Source organism: Sorex fumeus, unplaced genomic scaffold (genome assembly GCF_029834395.1).
Source record: "Sorex fumeus unplaced genomic scaffold, SorFum_2.1 ptg000006l, whole genome shotgun sequence".
Lineage (NCBI taxonomy): Eukaryota > Metazoa > Chordata > Mammalia > Eulipotyphla > Soricidae > Sorex > Sorex fumeus.
In genome coordinates, this window is record NW_026606063.1 from 21,384,849 (window position 1) to 21,400,359 (window position 15,511).

Below are 15,511 nucleotides of genomic sequence, written 5' to 3' on the forward strand. Positions count from 1 at the left end.
CTTGCACGTGGCCGACCTGGGTTCAATCCCCGGAGTCCCATATGGTCCCCCAAGCACTGCCAGGAATAATTCCTGAGTGCAGAGCCAGGAGTAACCCCCATGCATCACCAGGTGTGACCCCAAAAGCAAAAAAAAAATAACAGCTGGCTCACTGAATCCCCAAACACCCTTGAGCATCACTGGGTGTGACTCCAAAAAGAAAAAAAAAAGATAGGTTATGAATCAGGAGTTCAGCAACCTCTGAAGAAGACCAACTCCATGTTCAAAAGATTCTTTTCAAACCCAAATGCAATCAGATCACTGACAGCAATAAACTTCATGCGGGGAGGAGGAGGCAGAGGTGTGGATATTGGGGAAGCGAAGAAGGGAGTCTCAATCTGTACTCATCCCCCAAGAAATGCCTCTGACTCTAGCTTGAGTGATTTCAAAGTTCTAGTCTCAGTGTAAATTCCTTGTTGTTCTTGGCATTAGGCCAAAGAAAAGTGGCGAAACCAACTGAAGCAAACCTCAAGGTGTTAGATATCTGTTATCCTATTCTGTTTCCATTTGAATAGACCAATTAAAAATTGGATTCATCGGTTGTTTTCTCGAGTTCCAGATGAGGCAAGCCTATGGGTCCAGTTCATTTGCACAAACTGAGACACCCTAGCTGGCTGGGAACAACTGTTCAAGTCTTACCAGAGGGAATAAATAACTAGGTCAACAAATATTTCAGAGCAGCACTCATGCATGAAGCCCTGTTCTAGGAATGGCAGCACAATTGATAAAACTGTGAGTCTATTGTCACTCAAGGCCATTCCACCTGGAGGAAACCCACCTAGATCCAAAACCAGAGAGCCAGCCATGAAAGGTAGGAGGCTATAAAACAACAGCTGAACTGACTGGGGCCATGGAGGTTAGGATGGTAATTATTTCTGTTGTTTTGGAGATGAAGACAGTGAGGTTCAGAAATGATTGACCCTCAATCACAGAGCTGGTCAATGGCAGAGTCAAGATAGGAAACCCAGAGTTTCCGCTCCCAAACTCTGCAGACTTTCAATTAAGGCTCTGGTCACCTCAAAGAACCCATGGCTTTTGGACCAGAGTGATAAGTACGGCGGGTAGGGCGTTTGCCTTGAACACAGCCACCCGGGTTCTATCCCCAGTATCCCATATGGTCCCACGAGCACTGCCAGGAGTAATTTCTAAGTGCAGAGCCAGGAGTAACCCCTGACCTTCGTTGGGTCTGACCCAATGAGCAAAAGTTATAAATTAATTAATTAGGAAAAAGAAAAAAAAAAGAACCCAGGGCTTTCAATCTGCATCATTGAAAGAGAGTAGAGAGTTCTTGGAGGTTACCAGTTCAGATCAAACCATTCCACTTACTGAGGAGTGAGCACCAGAAGGTTGCCTTTCAATACCAAGGTTAAAAATGCATGCTGAAAGTAGACTATAGACCAAACATGATTGCCACTCAATGCCTCTTTTGCAAACCACAGCACCCAAAAAAGAGAGAGAACAACAAAAGGGAATGCCCTGCCACAGAGGCAGGGTGGAATGGGGAGGATGGGGATTGGGAGGGATACTGGGATCAGTGGTGGTGGAGAATGGGCACTGGTGGAGGGATGGGTACTCGATCATTGTATAACTGAAACCGAAGCACAAAAATTTGTAAGTCTACAATTGTACCTCATGGTGTTTCACTAATAAAAATTTTTAAAAAAAGCATTGTGAAGAAGACTGAAGAGATCAAACAACTGGTTGGGAGCTTAGCTTGCATGCAGCTGATCTGACCTGAGTTTGATCTCGGGCACTGCAGGCGGTGTCCAACACCGCCAGGAGTGATCCCTAAGCACAAACCAGGAGTAAGCTACGAGCACAGCCAAGTGTGGTCCAAAAACAAACAAATACAGTGAATAAAGTGAATAAGTGGACTAAAGATCCAAACTAAGACTTCTGCTCCGAACTAAATATTTCTATTATCAAGACTGCCTTCCAGACAACTTGGAGCACATTTTGCATGGTGCGCTATGTATAGTGAGGGTTTGGGATGGGAACTGTCTTCATGTCCTCCCTGGGAAAATGACAGAGGGTAGCCCGAGACACAGAACCTTAAGCTGCGGATAAAGTGAAATAGAAATGTTTTCCCACTCACCTCACCTCCCCCAAGCCTATAGAAAACCTTATGTCTGCTGGAACGCGGAAGAAAATTGATCTTGGTTTGCCTGTTCGTGGCATACCACAGAAAATCATCAGTACTTATCACAGGAATACGTGCTGTGTGTGTTCTCCAAATGTGCATTGTGTCCCTCGGCCTGTCTGCTCTGACCATAAAAAGGCTCTGTTACCTCTTCTGGTCAAAGGTTTCAGGATGAATGTCTTGTAGCATGATACGTCAATATCCAAAGGCATCAGGTAACCCTGGTCAGTGGCCTATGAAGAGATTTCCTTTACAAATAAGGAAAACTAATAAACCATTGTAGAAGGTGTAGATGTTCTGCTGTACTAGAATTCCTAGGCTCTGTCTTAAAATAGGCTTCAAAGCTCACATTCACTTGTTTCCAAGGTACCTGTGTGCAGATTTTGTAAGGGCTCTTTTGAGGAACAAAAGTCTGCAAAGTTCTCCTTAAAGTAAATTGATTTCTACCAATAAATGATTTTGAAAGACTCTTCGCCCTAGTAACATACAGAGGAAATAGAGAGAAAGGAAACTGTGGACATAAAATCTGATGGTCTAACAGATTCAAGCACACCCTTCGTGTGCCGTGGGTTCGAGCATGTGCTCTCTATAAGTCCCTGAGGTGGGTGTTGCTACTTCTCCCTCTTTATCTCCTCACGGCACCCCCATTGTTGAAGGGAAGCTACAACCCCAAACTCAGTGGGTGGTACAGAGTGATCCAGGAGACCGTGTGCTGTTAAATCCACACTCCTACCATTTGGTCTCTTGCATCTCCATGAGAGGGCGAAAGAGAAGTTGATGGAGGCACATTTGCTCATGTCACTGCAAAATGAAGAAGGGGGAACTCTGAACCCACACCTTCCCCCTGAGCAGCCCCAGCAGGGCAGGTGCTGGGTCTGGGGGGGAGGTGCAAATTACTCCCCCTTCAGCTCCCTCCCCATATCACCTGCCTGATGCTGGTCTCTGCCACGCAGCCCTGTCCCTCCTGCCCTGCCTATCCCCAGCCTCTGCAGCCTGTTTTCCTTATCTTTCTTCACATTCACCACCTGGTGAATGCAAGTTCACATATTTGCTCTTTATGTTTGATTTCTCGTCAACCAGTGCCAGACTGTGGACTACACAGCAGAGATTGGACGGATTTGGGGGTCTCTTGCTCTTGGATGCCCAAGTGCCCAAGACAGTTCACAGTAGGTAAGAACTTCCGACCATGTTGTAAGGGACATGGAGAGGATGGGGGGGGGGCGGAGAAAAAAATTAAAAAGATCAGTGGGATTCTTGCAATTCCTTGGGCCTCTGTCTTTGAAACGGGAAGTTGGCAGGAGGCAAAGTTAGGCGTGGCTATGGTGACTTCATGATCAAGAGCCTGCCGTATAGGGCTAAGACAAAGCGTTCATCCATAGTACTATCCCAAATGCCAAGTGTGATCCCCATGGCACCCAAGAGATTGAACTAGATGACTTCCAAGCCATTTCCAAATATTATCATCTCCAGTTTGAAAAATAATCCACTTAAGGATTCCCCTCCCCCACTCCCCACAACCACCACATAGCAGCTATCATTGAGGCCAGGGAGATAACACTAAGGGCTGGAGAATGTGCTTGTCTCTATGAGTCTTCACTCTGTTCCCTGATACTGCATGTTCCCACCCAGCAACACCAGATGAAACCCTAGCAGCCCCTCAGCACTGCCATGTGTGGCACTGGTGATCTCCAGCACTGCCAGGCCCCAGCATGGAACCATCTGGTCTAGTTGGCTGAGTATCACCAGGACTGGACCCTGTTTACTTCCAAGGCTTGCTTGACAACCCTGCCTCCCTCCAAAAGAGGAATTTGTAAAGGTGAGATGTTAAGAACCAGGAGGGTATCTGAGAATGTGCCGAGCCAGTCAAAGCTCCTGACAGCTCATGAGTCGGGAAGATGAAGCGACTCCATGGTCTCTGTGCCACACTGGGTGGGAGGTGTGACCACTGTCCCCATGACACAAATGTGTGAGCTCCCCAGGTCCGAGGAACACCTGCAAACCGGCTGTCTCCCATAGAAACAGATCCACACAGGGAGCAGAAAGATGTAGGGCCTGAGTCAGCCATGGAGGCCCTCTACCATTAGCACAGCAATATCCCCTTCACTTCCTCCCATCTCCCCTTCCCACCTCCTGCTCAAAGCCCCCAGAGAGGTTAAGTCTCCCATGTGTGGGCCCCAGGCAGGCTTCCAGATGCATCTTCCCTGCCTTCCCGTACTGGCAACTGTTAGATGTGTTTCCCCACTGGGATAAACCTAAAAGCCGTTGTACTGTGAGCAAACACCACTCTCAAACTCTTCACCACCACCTGGATGATCCTCACCTTGCTCCTCTCTACTGCCTTAACTGCCAGCATTCTCTTGGCATCTGCTAAAGCCCTGACATCACCAGGCTAGGGCTGAAGTTTCAGAGGTTATTGGGAGGTGAAACCTATCATGGACATCAAACCACCTAGGAGATTGGGGTAGGGGTGGAATGATCTGGGCAGCTCTGCGCACTCCAGAAACTATCAAATTAGGAGCTAAAGAACGCCCACATGGGGGTAACCGGAAGTTGACTTGCTGTCAGTTGTGCAAGGTTGAGAAAGATTTAAGCAGCAGGAGCTGGATGATACGGGCACAGGGAAGAGGTGAAACAAGGCAGAGGGAAGATGGGGCAGGGTCTAGCGTGCCTGGAAGGATTATCCTAGGACACAGTGGGTAACAGAACTGGCACAAGGATGGAAGCAGCCTTCACAGTTAGCTGAGAGGATTTGGACCAAGGATGGGAGCTGGTGGGAGTGCCGTTGGTGGGCTGGCTACTTGGAAGGATTAATATGGAAAGATGGGGACAGGAAGACCAGGGAGGTACCAAAACTGGCAGGTAGGAGCAGGAAAATCAGTGTCCTAAGGGATACTGGTAGACTATGATGAGATCGACCTTCTGCTCCCTGTTCAATCTCTCCATTGATGTTGGATCCCAGGCCCCTTTCTGTCACTGTCATTGTCCTCCCGTTGTCAATCAATTTGCTCATCGATTTTGCTCAAGCGGGCCCAGTAATGTCACCATTGTGAGACTTGTTGTTATTGTGTTTGGCATTTCGAATACATCACGGGTAGCTTGCCAGGCTTTGCTGTACAGGCAAGATATTCTCAGTAGCTCCCCGAGAGGGGTGGAGGAATTGAACCCTGGGTTGGCTGGGTCGGCCGCATGCAAGGCAAATACCCTACCGCTGTGCTATCACTCCAGCCCCTCTCTGTAAAAATGAAGTAATCCAATGAGATGATAGCTATGCTTCAGGTCCTATGACCTCTATATCTGATGAAGAGAAGTTTCTCCATCAAAACTACTCTGAAGGGCCAGAGTGAAAGATAGTATGGCAGGTACTATCACTTTCCTTGCACTCTGCCAACCCAGGCTCAATCTCTGGCACCCCATATGGTCTCCTGAGCACAGAGCCAGGGGGCATGTGGGTGATCGAGTCCTAAACACCCACATGCTCTCTCTGCCTACCACCTCCCATTAAAAACAAACAAAAACCCACAAAAACCAAAAAACTGCTGTCTGCAGAGGCTTCTCAAGCTATTGAAAAGAGAACTTCAATTCTTTCCTGACTGTGACTATTACTTACAGATAATTGCAGAGCTAAATTGGGTGGTACTTTACTTCTGCTGGGCCAGGAAAGGCAGATCAGCGACATTTTACTCTAATTTGGTTTTTGTGGGTTTTGTTTTGTTTTGAAGCCACACCCGGTGATGCTCAGGGATTACACCCAGCTCTGTAGTCAGGAATTACTCCCAGCGGAGCTCAGGGGACCAAATGGGATGCTGGGAATCAAATCCAGGTCAGCCGCATGCAAAGCAAGAACCCTACTCTTACCTATCTCTTCGGCCCCAGTTTGGGTGTTTTATAATTAAATCCCAACAAATGCAAACTTTTCTCTAACGTAACAAAGAACATAAAAAGGTGATTAAAGAAACAATGGATCACAAACTTTCAGACACAAGTGAGGACAAGTGTCAGAGGCAACGGGTAGCAGGTTAAGGGCTTCCCAGCAGCTAGAGCAGAAGGAAGCTAGCAAGAAATACAATTTAGGACTTCATTTCCACCAATTTCTTTACCAGAGCTAAAGTTTCACCTCATCTGAAATACCTTCCTAGGTCACATCCTCAGCAGGGACCACAGATAGACATAGATTGAATGGATTTCAAGACTCTTCAAAGCTTGGGCTGCAGTACAGCAGGTGAGGCCCAGGTATGGGCCAACCTGGTCCAGGCAGAAGTCTTACTCTCTATTTCATTTTATTCTCAAGTAGACACCTTTTTCTTCTCTTCAGTTTAGAGATGAACTTTAGAGAGTCCACTTCCTTCCAGATTTCACCCATGAAATAGGTTATTTTTACACTCAGGAAACAATTTCAAGACTTAGGAGGTTACGAGTTTGCTTTCCATTCTGAAGTAAATGTCTCACCAGCAGGTTTGTTTTCCATCAGGAGGCTCAGGAATCACTTTGAAGTTGGCAGTGCCTGCTTCCAACAGGTGGCCTGTCTATCTGTCCTCCAGAGCCACCAAAAGCAATTCTGCTTCAAGGTAATAATGTAATAGCAACCTGTGACAGGAGCAGTCCAGGACAGAGTTGCAGGAACAGCCTCCCTGACTGAAAAAAAATGCAGTACTTCACGAATTCCTTTTGTGAATGATTCAGAATTTCTGAGGAGGGAACACTTCATCTGCTTACTCTAAATGCCTTACTACAAACTCTCAGTAAGTTTTGAAGACCACACACCACCTTCCCGGAGGCCAACCAAACATCAAAGCATGCCAAAGGGGCAGCCTAGCATCCCAATTTTACTTCTGGTTTAAAGAAGAGACCTAAGGGAATGTGGTGAATATAGCCCAGTGGGGTACAGCACTTGCCTTACCTGTGGCTGACCCAGGTTCAATCCCCAGCACCACATATGGTCGCTCAAGCCCCTCCAGGCAGAACCCAAAAATCAAAATAAAACGAAATACAAATTAAGTATCGACGTAGTGGTGTTTTCTGTGAAATCTGACTAACATACTTGAGGGTTTTAAACTCTGGAGAGCCTCTATTACAAGGCATCTCCTGTCAACTTCTGCAGCCTGATGGCTATTCATGCAGGGTAAGGCCCCCTCCCCAACCTGGACTGCTACATGACCACATAAACCCCATTTCCTCTATACATGAAGTGTTATTTATTCACTATGCAGGATATATAATCATGCTTGAGGGCCAGTCTAATGCTACGGAGGAAAAAAAAGTTGCATCATTTAATTGCTATTTATTTTCATAAACATGAGGTATTTCAAAGTGCTATAAGATGCAGCACTAAATATATACATTTTGAAGAAATTAAACACAGAACTTTGCATTTAACCAGTTCTATGCACCAAACATGAACAAATACATTAACAGGAAGAAACAGGCTAGGAAAAAGGCATATATATATAGTAAATTTCTTTACAAAAGTTTCTTAGTTCAAAAAGTGATAAAGTAATATCTACTCAAAACTTTCACAACTCATTTTCATACGAAAATATAAGTATCAAATTTAGTTATGTATCAGCATCATACTAAAGTATACAGGCAGTGTAAGAATTAGTACAGTACATAACAGAGATTAACAATATATTTGTATACAAAACATGCCCCTCAAACATTGAGGTATTACAGTACTTAGGTATGAACTTCCAGTCTAATACTGGCCGCAAAAGCCACCTCTCCTCTCATTACCCAGGACGTATGCAAAAAGGCGGGTGTGACAATGGTATTTACAGAAATGTTCCCCAGGGTGGGTAGTATCAAATGGCAACCCCCCTGGCTTGGCTTCTGCTGGAACTTAAGCACCATTTTTTTTTTAAAAGAAGGAATGACTCTTGGTTGTTTGCAAACTCAGAACGAGCAAGGTGACTTCAACCGCCCCAGAGGCTTCCCAAGTGTCACGAACTTGACCGGCCTTCTCGGAGGTGACGTGGTGTGGAGGAGACTGCAAGGGCCCCGGCCAACATCCCATCACACCAGCCCTCTCTCCCGAGGTCTTGGCAGCACCCCTCATATAATATCCTGCTCCCCACCCGGATCCAAACTCCAACCAGGGCGGGGTGTGTGGGTGGGGTGGGGTGGGGGTGAGGTGAGGGGACCCATTGGAAAGTAAACCCAACATTCTTAATGTCAACACAATTGTTTGTTTTTTAAAAAAAAAATCAAAATGTGCAAAGTGGCAGTGACTGTCCGGTTTTTGAGGAAAAAAAAAAACAAACCAAAACAACAACGTTTAGCAAGTCCGCGCGTGTTCGATCTTCTTGAGCAACTGCTTCTGCCTCGCCTGCAGCTTCTCCTTCTCCAGCAAGAGCTGGTGCTCCTCAGCCTGCAGGGCGTGCACGTACTCGGTGGCCTTTTTCAAAATGACCACCTTGGCGGCCTTCTCGTTCTTCACCAGCTCTGGCACGTGGTCCCTGAGCGTGAGGAAGCTGGAGCGCAGGTCGTTGCGCCGCTGGCGCTCCAGGATGTTGTGGTTGCGGCGGCGCTCGCTGTCCTCCGAGTCGGAGTTGCGGGGGCTCAGGCTCTTGGCCTTGGGGGGCAGGACGCTCTTGAGGGGACGCGGCGACGTGTCGCTCTTCATCTTCTTCTGGGGCGGCGCCTCCTCGCTCTCCACGTAGGGCGACGGGGCGGCGTAGTTGTGCTGCTGGTGGATGGGCACTGAGCGTTTGAGGATCAGCTCCCCGGGCTGGGCCCGGCTGGGGCCCAGGGCCGCGCTCTTGGGGCGCACCGTGATGGTGAAGGTGGTCACCGACTTGTTCTGGGACGAGCGGCGCTTCTCCACGGTCACCACGTCGATCTCTTCCTCTTCGTCTTCTTCTTCATCGTCGTCGTCATCTGGGGGGGAAGGGGGCACAAGAAGGGGAGAGGCGGTCAGGGCAAGAGAAGATGCAGGAATAAAAACTTGGGCAGAATCTGAGCCAGCTCTGATGCAGCGGGGAGGGCGTTTGCCTTGCTAGCGCCACTGACCCGAGTTTGATTCCGGGCATCCCATAGGGGTCCCCAGACACCTCCAGGTTTAACTCCTGAGTGCAGCGCCAGGAGTGACCCCCTCCCTTGCAAAAACAATCAGAGCAGGCGCTGGGTACCTGCACACACACACACACACACACACACACACACACACACACACACCCTCTGGAAACATTTTCCCCCTTTTGGTGTATTCCTGGCACCGTAGGCCTCCATTCACACATTAGCAGGTGGCATAAGTTGGAAGAAACCTGGGGCTTGGGGGCCTGACAAATTCCGGTTCCACCTCATGCCACCTCTGTAATTCCAACAACGTTGCTCTGCCCTGAGACCCCAGTTTCCTCAGTTACTATATCAGGGGGAGCACTGCCAGAGTCTGGGGTGGGAAGGATATATCACGACAGAGCTGGGCTCAGCAGACTTGACTAGATAACTTAAATCATCACCCACTGGTCTGCTCCCCTAGACTACAAATATTTCCTCTCTCATTGCGACCCTCCACTGGAAAGCACCATGTTCAATGATGAGTTGCAGTATCTCAAAATTCAGAACAATTTCATTTAAAAAAATAAAATAACTGGTCCTCCCCGAACATACAAAGATTAGATCTTTATTACAAAGTCATAAATTCACAGGAGCACCAACCTCCTCCCCCACTCAATGGGGTGGGGATGGGTGGGGGGGGAGAATGCCTCCACCCCAAGTCACCCATAATAACAGCAGCAACTGAGAAACATGTAGTATCTTGTGGGCCCTTCTCCCTTCTCCTGCTCTACTACCACGCTGGGAGAGAAAATTATTGTTTAAAATGCAAGCATGAAAATCAAAACACATCTTCTGCTTGATCTGAAGGAGACCGGAAAGCTGAACAATTGTGGGATTTGTTCTAAAGCCGAAATGTGAGGCTGTTCCAGTCTGTGGGTCCCTTTAAGCCAATGTTTTGGTTTTCTGCCAAGAAGACAGCTGTTGGAAGGAAGTGCTTCCTCACCGAAAGCTGTCAAGGCACAGACATTAAAGGGGCAGACCCGTTTCATACGGGAGGCTTATCATCAAGTTTCCTTCCAGGAGCCTTAGATGAAGCCGTCCTCAAATCCTGGAGGAAATTTAGGCTTTTATAATCCACTGGCATTCTGAAAACACTGGTTTTCAAGGTCGGAGGTGGGGGGGGGGGCGGGGTGGGTGCGGGCAGCTCGCAGCTCTCTCCAAGGCCAGGGTAACCCAAGCACTGGGCCTGGGTTCTTTTCCTTTCCCAGGGCAAGGTCCGGGGTTGTTTTTTTTTTTTTTTGCGCACCCCTCCCAGGGTTTTTCAGCCGCTTACACACACAAAGAACGAAATCAATGAAAAGCTCCCGGGGCGTGCGCATTCCTGGAGGGCCAGAGGAGAGTACACGCCCTCACCTTGAAGGGAGGGAACTGGGTCACACACCACACACACGGGCGGCGGCTTTCCCATCAGTCCAGGAATTCGGCCCAGGAGACCACACGCGACCCCTTTTCCTCACCGCATCCGGCCCAGACGCGGCCCTTTGAGAAGGTGCCCCAAGGCGCCAGCGGTACCGGCCTGCCAGCTGCTGAATGAGGCAAGGGGTGCGCCCACGCACCGCCCCCCCATACACACACCCCGGCCTTTCAGATCTTCCCCCCCTCCCCCCGCCCCCCTGCCCGCCTGCTGGCCACCACATCGCCGCCTGCTGGCCACTTCCCAGGAGCGGCTAGCCCACCAGCCTGAGCGCGCGGGCGGGCGGGCGGGCGAGAGAGCGAGCACGGGAGGTTTGAAAACAACAACAAACCTCAGCGGCCAACTGTGCCATCAGCACCTCAACTTCCAGCGCCCCACCCAGGACCTCGCAGCGTCCCGGGGCCTGGGGCGCTCGTGCTCCCAAGCTCACCGTCTCCTTCCGCTACGGCTGCTAACTCCCAGCTTTCTGCCCAAGCCGTGCAGAGTCCCCCTCCCGTTCCGCCCCCCCCCCCCCACCTGGCCACCCGGGTCCGGGGCCACCCTAGTTTTATTCCCACGGACACGGTGCGGGGCGTGCATGAAGTTGGGCTGCCAGGCAGGGTGCAGGGGACCCTCAACGGAGTCCAAGACTTCAAAGAAGGGAGGAAGAGAGTCCTTCTCCGCACGCACCCCACGACCCCCAACATACCTTACTCCCCAGCACCCTCCCCACAACAGCGAGTAACAAAGGCAGCAGCGATGCACCCCCTCCCCGGAGGAGAAGCAGCCCCGACCCCCCCGCAGGGTCTTTACCTGAGTCGCTCAGGGTGTCCTCTCCCGAGGTGCTCAGGGCCTTGTGGTCGCTGCTGCTGCTACTGCTGCTGCTGCTACTGCTGCTGGCCGGGCGGCCCCCTGCACGCACCGGGGCGACCACGGGGCCCCCCCCGCCGGGGGTCGCAGCCCCCGGGCCCGAGACGGCCGCGACAGCGCCCGCGGGAGCCGCAGCACCAGCTGCTGCTGCTGCTGCTGCAGCGACAGCGCCCGATGCACCAGCTGCAGCTGCAGCAGCGGCGGCGGCCGCCGGGGAGGCGGCGGGCAGCGGCGCGGGCTCGCGCTGGGTCACCGGGAACGGGAAGACCACGGCGGGATCCACGCACTCGGCGGCCGGGTGCGCCAGCGGGGCGGGCAGGGCGGCTCCGGAGCGGCCAGAGCCCGCGGTCGCCGCCGCCGCGCCGTGCCCGTGCCCGCGGGCGGCCGGGGTGCCCGAGGCGGGGGCGGCGGCGGTCGGACCCGGGGCCGGCGGCCCGCGGCCGTGCTGCAGCTTCTCGCTGACGGCGCGCTCCAGCTTCTCGCGGGCCGAGAAGCCGCTCCACATGCAGTCCTGCAGGATGACCGGGTTGGGGGTAAGGCCCCCGAGTCCGCCCAGGCCGAACGCATCCTCCTCGGCCGGGTTGCCCCACAGGTCGGGTTCGGGCAGGAGCATCATCTCCGAGGCCCAGCTGCCGTGCTCCGGGCTGGGCTCGGGGAAGGCACGGCTGGGCGACAGCGGGGGCGTGGGCAGCAGCTCAAACTTCTTCCAGATGTCCTCCCCCGGGGGGGTCGAGTCGGGGCCGCCGAAGTAGAAGTCATCCTCGTCCGGGTAGAAGCAGGGCTGCAGCGAGTCGAACTCGAGGTCGGGGTTCTTGCAGATCCTCCCCGGCATGGTGGACGCGGCGCAGCTCGGCATCGGTTCGCCTCCGGGCCGGCTTTTCTCTTTCCGCTCGGGGGGCTCTTTTGATTTGATTTATTTTTCAGTTCAGGGGGTGCTTCCTTCCCGCGGGGGGTTTGAGGAGGGCGCGGTGTGTGTGTGGGGGGGGCGCGCGTCACGCTCCGATGCTGCAACCGACAGACACACCGAGACGGTTGGCAAGAGGGGCCGGAGTCGGGGGTGGGGGTGGGGGGTGGGAGACAGACAGACAGGCAGGCAGACAGACAGACAGTGGGCGCCCCCCACCCACCCAGCCACCCCAGGTCGCCCGGCTCCTCTCCAAGCCCACCCCCCCACTCTCCACTCCGCCTAGCGCTCCCGAAGGTGGAGGAAGTTCTGTCTCGCTCTCGTTCCCCTCCCTCCTTTTGTGTACAAGCTGTCTACGACAGGGGGTGGGAGGGCCGGGCCAGCAGATGCGGGGGGCGGTGGCGTGGCTCGGCCACTTTGGAAACTGCCGTTTCATTCACACAAGGCACTGGTGGGTGGGGGTGCGGCTGGGGCGGGGGAGAGTAGGGAAGGGGGGGGGGGGTCTGCAGGATTCCAGCTCTCTCCAGCGAGCCACAGCCCCGACTTAGACACCAAGGTAAGGTCGACAGCGCCCAGGAAAGCCCACTCCACCCCACCCACCCACCCACCGCCCTGGGAAGACCCTCAAGCCCCCGCTTGGTGAAATTGCAAAATAGTAGAAAGTGCAAAATAGTAAAAAGGGGGGGGGGTGGAGGAGAGGGGAGGGTGAGGAGGAAACTTTGTAAATGTAAAAAAAAAATGCAAAAGCCTTTCTCTACACCCGGAGACCAACCGCTGGCACCCAAATCCACAATCCCCCCCTACCCCCACCCCCAGTTTGAGCTGACGCCCCTCTGCATTCACATCCGCCGCCAGGAGTCCTGCCAGAAGCGAACCCCACCCCTGCCCTCCTAACCCCTCCAACGCCGTCCTTGGGCGGGGAGCGCGGAGCCTGCGCCCCGGTTGTCGGGAGCCCCGGTGTTGGGGAGAGTCGCTCGGCGAGAGCCGGGACAGCCGCCGTGACCCAGATTATCCACCCCGGGCTGTTTCACCTTGCCGAGCCTCTTTCGGGAGGGGTGGGAGGGACACCCACTCCCCATCAGCTCAAATGCAGACAGACGTCCCAGAAAAAAGAAAAGAAAAGAAAAAGCCAATTTCTTCTCGAAGAAGCTATTATACACCCCCCCTTACCACCACCACTACCACACCCCCACGCCCCCCGCCAGGGCAGTAAAAGGAATTGGGCGGGTCTCCTCCAGCCGGGGTGCCTCCGGGGCTGGGACGGGCTTTTTTTTCGGGGCGGGGGGCAACCTTTCCGAGACGGTTTTGTTTCCCAAGCAGAGACACCCATCACCCGGGCGCGTCCCGGGCGCGAGCGGCCAGCGACCGACCGAGCCGGTCCTGAGCTTGCGTTCGTTCCGGCGCGCTCGCGGGCTGCCCGGGTACCCCGGGGCTCCTTACCTCTCGCCGGCTGCGGGGCTCCGGAGCTCCGGAGGCGCTTCTGCAAGAGGGTCTCCGGGGTGGCCTGGAGAGGAGAATGGGGGGGTCCCGCGGGGGGCAGCTGCCGTCCGTGCGCGCTCGCGCCTGGCCAGCGCTCGCTCGGCTCCAGCCCAGTTCCCAGGAGCCCCCAGCATCCACCCAGCGCGTCCAGACAGATGACTGTCACTGGCTGCGCTTTGAAGCTCGGGGGATATTATTAACTGAAAAATCTGACACACCCGGGGGGCGGGGAGAGGGAGGGAGAGAGAGAGAGAGAGAGCAAGCGAGCAAGCGAGCGAGCGAGCGAGCAGGGGGCTGCGGCGCAGACAAGGGGGAGGGAGAAAGGCCGAGGAAAAGCGGCTTTACCCCGCCCTCTTCATTTCCATAAAAATCAGGGGAGGCGCCAAGGCTTTCGCGCCAAAAGCCGCTTGCTTTTCTTCTGGGCCCAGAGGAGATGGCAAAGCTGGGAAGTCGGGGGTGTGCGCCTCCCGCCCTTTCAGACACCCCCCCCCACTCCCCCATCATCCCATCCCCACCCCCCAGCCTTGCACCCGCTGCACTCTGCGAACCAGCTGCGCGCCGAGTGCTGCAAAGCCTTCGCCACTCTGCCGACCTGGCAATTGCTTGGGCATTTAAGAAATAAATAAATAAACAAACAAATAAATAAATAAAAGATTGCGCGGGGGGTAAAGTAAAGGGGGGAGTGCGTGTTTTCGGCTGGGCGTCTGCGGAGGGGACGCTGGGGATGCAATTGGAGCGAGCGAGAACTGAGCTTCCCGTGAAAGCCAACTTGGATTCGGGGCCGGGTGGGTGGTAGTGGTGGTGGTGGTGGTGGGTGACCTTCCAAGGGACGTCCGATCACCTGGGGTTGCTCCAAGAAAGGAACGGAGTGGGATGCGCGCCCCCCCCCCAAGGGGGGCGGAAAGCCGGCCCACTGCTGGGCTGGGGCTAGTTTGGAATTGCAAAGGAGAGGGGCGCCCCCCCTTGTTGGAAAATAAATAAATAACTGCGGCCGCGAGGGTGGCGGCGCCGGGTTTTCTCCGGCCGAAGGCGACACCTCGCGGAGAGCGAGCAGAAAGCGGGGCACGGGGCGAGGGGTTGGGGGGGAGAGAGGGGGTGCGGCGCCCCGCGGTGCCCCCGCCGCGCCCGCGACGCTCCAGGCTAATCCGCTGCGCCTCCGGGTCGGGGGGCCGCGCTCGGCTGCCGTTGGGAACGCGCTTTCGCGGTGGCCCCCTCGCTGGCGTCTGTTCCCCCCCGCCCGGAAGGATGGGGAAGGCTCGGGAGCGTGCAGTTCCCACCTTGGGGCTCCCTCCGACCCAAGCTTCGGTTGTAAAATAGAAGAGTTCGCGCCGTGCTGGTTCACCTCGCGACGTTGTTTTTTTTTTTTTTTTAATTTTTATTTATTTATTCTTTTAAGAAATAACGAGCGCGCGGACAGCCGCGGCTCTGGCCGATGTTTGCTCTTAGCAGATCGTCGTCGGTTCTTCCGGGGAAATTAACACCCCACCCACCCTCCGGGCGCTGCTCTGCGCCCCCACCCCCTCCAGCGAAACCCCCTGGGCCTTCGCTGTACTCCAGCTTTCTAGCAGCAGGTGTGTGTCGGGAGGCGGGAGCTGGGGGGGGGGGGGGACGGGGAAGAGAGTTGTTCACAGAT

General features: G+C 53.8%; 1 protein-coding gene across 2 annotated transcripts; it reads right to left on the reverse strand.

Annotated features, from left to right (window-relative positions):
* Positions 1–7,442: 7,442 nt before the first annotated feature.
* Positions 7,443–14,121, reverse strand: MYCN (MYCN proto-oncogene, bHLH transcription factor). 2 transcript variants are annotated; one of them, XM_056124639.1, is made up of 2 exons: positions 13,847–14,121; positions 7,443–9,052 (listed from the first exon to the last, which is right to left on the reverse strand). In XM_056124639.1, exons 1-2 carry the CDS (start codon positions 14,010–14,012, stop codon positions 8,451–8,453), a joined length of 768 nt encoding a protein of 255 aa, XP_055980614.1. In that variant the 5' UTR covers positions 14,013–14,121; the 3' UTR covers positions 7,443–8,450. The 2 variants fall into 2 exon arrangements, with proteins under 2 accessions (XP_055980614.1, XP_055980606.1); XM_056124631.1 differs by lacking the exon at positions 13,847–14,121 and adding an exon at positions 11,439–12,408.
* Between the last annotated feature and the right edge of the window lie 1,390 nt (positions 14,122–15,511).

Coding starts and splice junctions, on each gene's coding strand:
- MYCN (XM_056124631.1), bottom strand. CDS start 12,351: ATGCCGAGCTGCGCCGCGTCCACCATGCCGGGGAGGATCTGCAAGAAC. Junction 9,053..11,438: donor GGACACCCTGAGCGACTCAG/GTAAAGACCCTG, acceptor CTTCCCCCCCAG/ATGACGACGACGATGAAGAA.